The sequence below is a fragment of the Aegilops tauschii genome, chromosome 5 (assembly GCF_002575655.3).
Source record: "Aegilops tauschii subsp. strangulata cultivar AL8/78 chromosome 5, Aet v6.0, whole genome shotgun sequence".
NCBI lineage: Eukaryota > Viridiplantae > Streptophyta > Magnoliopsida > Poales > Poaceae > Aegilops > Aegilops tauschii.
Genome location: NC_053039.3, coordinates 84409447 through 84415769, shown reverse-complemented (window position 1 = coordinate 84415769; position 6323 = coordinate 84409447). Strand labels below are relative to the sequence as shown.

The 6323-nt window shown below is 48.7% G+C and overlaps 1 protein-coding gene across 1 annotated transcript; it reads left to right on the top strand.

Moving 5' to 3' along the window:
- The first annotated feature begins 839 nt into the window (after positions 1-839).
- Positions 840-3997, top strand: LOC109779448 (uncharacterized). The gene is made up of 3 exons (XM_040389346.3): positions 840-890; positions 2890-3137; positions 3192-3997. Exons 1-3 carry the CDS (start codon positions 840-842, stop codon positions 3802-3804), a joined length of 912 nt encoding a protein of 303 aa, XP_040245280.1. The 3' UTR covers positions 3805-3997.
- The last annotated feature ends 2326 nt before the right edge of the window (positions 3998-6323 follow it).

Genomic DNA, 6323 nt, shown 5'->3' with positions numbered 1-6323 from the left:
CCAAACATGAATAGTTGGCCAGGGACAAAGATGCCATCCTAGCCAGCGTTGCAGTTGATTCATAGATTAGTCATAGATCCTTTTTTGATCCCATAATGGAACTCTCAATGAAAGCACCAATGTCGGTGGTAAAACCGGCAGACCTCGGGGTAGGGGTCCGAGCTGTGGATCTCGGATCGATAGTAACAGGAGACAAGGGACACGATGTTTACCCAGGTTCGGGCCCTCTCGAAGAGGTAATATACCCTACGTCCTGCTTTGATTATATTGATGGTTATGTATCTACTACAAGCTTGATCTACCTCGAGATCGTAAGTTGTGTTCCAACCCTAGGGCTAGGTGGATGTGATTATGAATGGGGCCCTTCTACAGGCTAAGCCCCTAGGCTTATATACATGCCAGGGGGGTACCTAGGGTTACATGGTCGGTTGCTGATTGAGAGATGTGTATGGCGGCGGTCGAAGATGTCCTTGGAGTACACGTCAAGTCTTCGGCAGAGGCTGCCTTGATCACGTCGAGGTGTGAGGCCTCCAGAGCCCTTCCTTATGAGAATGAGGGCCTCTAAGCTTGGCCCAAGAACTATGGGCCAACTAGCTTGGTACCCCTCTAGTCCAGGACATGGTACCCCGCTAGTCCAGGACACTGTCACATGGCCTTACCAAAATACTTACACATGGAGATCAAATCATAAGGAAAACCCATTGGAGAACACCTCATGAAGATTGATTGATTGATAATATGTCTTACAATAGTTGCCTGATGTGATACACGATTACAAACTAAGGCTAGATGGATGAGTGCTATGGTAGTGGAGATGGCGGCAGCTATGGCGATGGGAAATGGCGGTGCCTAAGGTTCCTGATGAGGATGAATGTCTCGATGTTTTTTGTGTATGTTCTGCTGCTCTTCTAGCATGGGGCCTTTAATATAGTCTATTTAGGTGGATCAGGTGGCGCGTTTGGCAGTCCATATGAGCGGGCATACGAGCGTGTGTGGTCATATGGAACGTCGTCGTTTGCTCTATCTTCTCTGGTGCACCTCCCACTTGATCTCCTTTATCTCCTCTTTACTTCTTTCCATATATTGACTTGATTTCGTCAACAAATAGCCCATTTCCTGTGGAAACGAAATAAATATCGCATATTTGGAATCCTTTGCATTCATTAGACATTAGTAGCACTATCGGAGCAAATATCTTAGTTTTTTTTGCCGCGCCGTCCTCGAACCAGCAAAAGGGGCTGCCTCTACTCCTTGTGTCGCGTGCTTTCGAGGAAACCCACTGACAAATGGTAATCAACTTCACATGACTACTGTCCACCATACTTATACCATGTCTTCAAGAACTAATGGATCTACTCACAAGACATCATATGGATCATGATTAGTACGTATGAATATACGAAGAACATTCTGAACATAACAATCTTTCACCAATAATTCTCCTATGACTCAATTACAAGGTGTAATCAACACATACAAGTACTCCCAGGTACCAATCTAAGCTTTGATACAAAGATTGAGCAAGAGGGGTGATCTAGGGTTTGAAGATGAGATGGTGTGGGTGAAGATGTTGATGGAGATGATGATCTTGATAATGAACAAAGTGTTGGTGATCACGATGGCTTCAATTTCCCCCTCCCATGCTCCTCGTCGACCTCCTTCTCCACCTCCCCCATCATTGTCGTGGCGTCAAAGCTGCAAGACGAAACACACGCTACTGCCTCCGGCGACTGGCCATGACCTCTATGCAAGGTAGTGAACTCTTGTGTGGCTATGATGATACGGTGACGACAACCAGACAACAAAATTGGGGGGGGGGGTATGCGACCATGGTCACCCCATGCTGGGAACGATAGCTCAGGGTGCTACTACCATGGTCCGCATGCTGGGATTGGCACCTTGATGTGCTGGGACCAATGTTGCTATGTGTTGTGACCAGCAAAAATGTTGTTGCGACGCCACCCGTCAATGTTGCGACTCACAGATGGGATGTTGGGCCAGCCTACGGAGATGCTACGACCATAACCATCACGGTTGCGAGCTGGAGAGTGTGGTGTTGGAGCGAGGGGATGGCGATCTGCTGCTAGATGCGAGGGACATTACTGCGACGAGAACCCGTGTTTCAACAATGTTTTTCCACCTTAGTTTTTTTGAGGGACCTACAGCAGATAGAGTTGGGGCAAAGCTTTTACTATTGAAACAACCCACATGACTCACAACGGACGGCCCACACAACGACGATCGAGTGCGTCAGTGGTCCCATGCTGAGCGTTGGCCAAAATTAAAGTGTCCATGCCACCCTAGTGCTACAAGAAAAAAACATTGTAGTTGTTTGTTGGAAGCAAATCTGTAATTTCTGGAAAGCATTAATCTTTTGTACAACCTCTGTCCCAAATTAATTGACTTAGATTTATTCAGATATAGATGTATCAAACACTAAAACGTGTCTACATACATCAGTATTTAGACAAATCTGAGTCAACTAATTCGGGACTTTGGGAGTATATGTCTATTTCAAGCAATCACGACTTACCAAAAATAACAGAAAAAACATGAAGCAATCACGAATTACCAAGGAAAACAAATTTGAGTATTTTACGTAATTTCTGGAACCATTAAGTAAATTTATATTGCTTTGGTGGAAGCAAACTATGACTTACCAAAAACAGCAGAAAATAGAGTTGTTACCGCAATTTCTGGAAGCAGTTTTTCGCATGCACGTTTCTGTGGCTCAGTCGAACGCTTTAAAAGATTTCCATCGTAAGCCAGGGCACACAGATTCTCTCTTTATTTCTTTGTTTGTGTGAGCGAAAGCCCCTCATTATTCATTTAGAAATTTCCCAACCTCGCCGGAATCCTAGCCCCGCCATGCCGCCAGGTCCGGCCTAGACGGACCTGCCACCGGAGCTTGTCTGCCACATCACCGACGGCCTTGATGACCTCAAGTGCTACGCGAGTGTGCGGGGCGCCTGCACGAGATGGCGTCGCACGCTCGCGCCGCCATCGTCGTCGCTGCTCATCGACCATGGCGACGACCCTGCCAAGCGCTGCACCGCCGCTGCCGTCAAGCGTCGTACCACCACAGCCTCAATCCTCGCGCGTCGCTCCTTTGAGCTCAAAGCCATCCCTTCGGGCAAGCTCTGCCCCGCCGCGCGTCGCTCGTTCAAGCTCACCACCATCCCGTCGGTCAGGACTTGTCTCGGTTGTTGTAGCGGATGGCTCGCCCTCTCCGTCCACATTGATGACGTCCGTAGCCTGCTCAGCCTCTTCCACCCCATCACAGCCGCTGAGATCCTCCTACCCCCGCTTGTCTATGACAGGCGCCTCGTCTCCAAGATCGTCTTCACGCCCAACCCTACCACTGACGACTTCGTGGCCGCTGTGATCTGTGACATCAATAGGGTTGCCTATGTCACCGCAGGGGCCAGGAGGTGGGCCATCCTCGACTCCATCCGCCTCACCGCTGGAGACCAGCTCGCCGACCTCCTCTACCACGAAAATGGTAGGGTCTACTGCCTCACTCGGTTTGGAGATGTTCATGTGCTCTTCCTACCACAGCGCCGCCGCTGGGAACCTATCATCCTCGAGGGCGACAAATCAGCATATCCTGTAGTGCATAATAGGAAAATCATCCAGATGCATGGGATAGGGCCGGATCTAAATGCACCGGCCACCATTAAGGCATTGTTGTCGTCTGTGGGAAGCAACCTATTGTTCGACGCCACCACTAGTTTCGCCCCGCCATACGACACAATCTCGACACAATCCCGAGGGTGCCTTCTACTATATGGAGATCGCCGATGACCAGGAGTAGTTAGGAGGTCCCAGCCAGGAGGTCTTGCCTTTTCCATCGTAGTTGCTTTTGTGTTGGCCTCCTTAAGGCAGTCTTGTTTAACTTGTGTCTATACTCAGATATTGTTGCTTCCGCTGACTCTTGTGCTTTCGAGCTTTTGTATTCGAGCCCTCAAGGCCCCTGACTTGTAATATGAAGCTTGTATTATTTTAATTTGTGTCTAGAGTTATGTTGTGATATCTTTCCATGGGTCACTGATCTTGATCGTACATATTTGCGTGTATGATTGAATCGGGGGCGTCATAATATCGCCTCGCCGTTGACGCAACATCACAGGCTAGCTCGCTCAACAACCACCCGTATGCTCACAGCATGAGTGACCCATGCCGGCCATGGCAACAACAACACAAGGTCAGCCATGGGGAAGCTACTTCTCACCTCAAGTTCACTTGGTGGCTAGTTAGTATCGTGAAGTGCTGAAATTCAAGACAAAGTGGTGTGATCACTCCGCACAGGGCCATACAACTAAAAAGGTAGCATGCCCGTGCTCATGTTATGACAGAGGAGTCAGACCACCAGGCCATAGTTGTCAAAGTGCAGGGGGCACTGGCTGCGAGGCACTCAGATGGGCAGCGCACCTTCAGATATGAAGCTGCGTGGGCTCGGCATGAGGGATATGAGGAGATGGTGGCGCGTGCATGGGCCGACGCCCGACTGGCCAATCAGGAGGCTGGTGCAATCGGGGCGACATGCAGCCAGTTACAACTCACGTCAAGGGCCATGCAGGTATGGAGTAACCAGGTATTCGGCTCAATAAAAAAACAGATTGGCCACTTAAAGGGTCAGCTCGTGGATGCCAAGGAACACGCTGCTCGGACGGGGTATAGGCAAGAGATTAAGGACATAGAGGAGCAGTTACATGAGCTATATGAAAGGGAGGAGATATACTACAAACAAAGATCTAGGATTGATTGGCTGACTGAAGGGGACCAAAACACGAAATATTTCCAGAATCGGGCTTCCCATCGCAAGAGGAAGAACACTATCAAAGGCCTGAGAAGGGAGGATGGATCAAAGTGCACTGACGATGATGGAATGAGAAAGATGGCGGCTGATTTCTATGCAAATTTGTTCGCTTCGGAGGGCTCACATGAAGGTGACAGGGTTTTGCAACATATTGTTGCGAGTGTTACCGAAGAGATGAATGCTGAGCTGGGGGCGCCGTTCACTGATGAGGAGATTGAGCGAGCGCTCTTCCAGATGGGTCCCACTAAAGCACCGGGGCCGGATGGGCTGCCTGCAATGTTCTTTCAAAAACATTGGGCCATGGTCAAGAGCGATGTGTGTAATGCGGTGCGGGAGTTCCTATCAGGTAATGCAGCCCCGAATGGGTTTAATGACACTGTCCTAGTGTTGATCCCAAAGGTTAGCTCACCGGAGCTCCTTACACAATTCCGCCCTATAAGTTTGTGCAACATTTTGTATAAAATAGCCGCGAAAGCACTGGCTAACCGGCTAAAGGTGGTTCTACCTTTCATGATTTCCGAAGAACAAAGTGCGTTCATCCCGGGAAGGTTGATAACCGACAATGTGTTGGTGGCTTATGAGTGTGTGCATGCGATAAGAAAGAGGAAGAGAAGGAAACCATTGTGTGCTGTGAAGCTAGATATGATGAAAGCATATGATAGAGTGGAATGGGACTTTTTGGAACAAATGCTACGGAAGTTTGGCTTCTCTAGTCACTGGACGGAGATGGTCATGAGGTGTGTCAGATCTGCTACGTTTTCTGTCAAGTTGAATGGAGGGATCTCACACAGATTTAGTCCTTCTCGAGGGCTTAGACAGGGAGATCCCCTCTCCCCATATCTCTTCCTTTTCTGCATTGAAGGTTTTTCAGCGCTGCTCAAGAATGCACAAAGAGAGAAAGAAATCAAGGGAGTATCTTTTGGGAGGGAGGGGCCGACTGTTACACATCTCCTCTTCGCAGATGATAGCGTGGTATTTCTAGAGGGATCCCAAGAAAATTTCGTAGCTCTCCGAACCATTTTACATGAGTATGAAGTGGCCTCGGGACAGAAAGTCAACCTCCAAAAATCTGCCATCTTCTATGGCAAGGGGAGTACGGAAGATATGAAACAGGAGGTGCAGCAGATTATTGGCATCTCTGTGGAAGAGCTGAGTGGGAGATATCTCGGGCTGCCCACAGTTGTTGGAAGATCAAAGGAAGGAACCTTCAAATATGTTAAGGAGAGTGCTAGCGGAAAAGTGGGCGGATGGAAGGGACAAGGATTGTCCAAAACTGCAAAAGAGGTGCTTGTAAAATCAGGCCTCCAATCAACACCAACATTTACCATGAGTTGTTTCCAACTGACAAAGAAAATGTGCGGGAATCTGTCATCTATCTCTTCAAACTTCTGGTGGGGTGAAACGAATGGTCAAAGAAAGGTGCATTGGATCGCCTGGGATAAGATGTGTACGAGGAAACATGAAGGGGGTCTTGGCTTTCGCGACTCGGAGGCGTTCAACCAAG

Excerpts from the sequence above, each read along its gene's own strand:
- LOC109779448 (XM_040389346.3), top strand. The coding sequence starts at position 840 with ATGGCGGTGCCTAAGGTTCCTGATGAGGATGAATGTCTCGATGTTTTT. Across the intron at positions 891-2,889 it reads AATGTCTCGATGTTTTTTGT|ACGGACCTGCCACCGGAGCT; the intron begins GTATGTTCTGCT and ends GGTCCGGCCTAG. Across the intron at positions 3,138-3,191 it reads AAAGCCATCCCTTCGGGCAA|GACTTGTCTCGGTTGTTGTA; the intron begins GCTCTGCCCCGC and ends CCCGTCGGTCAG.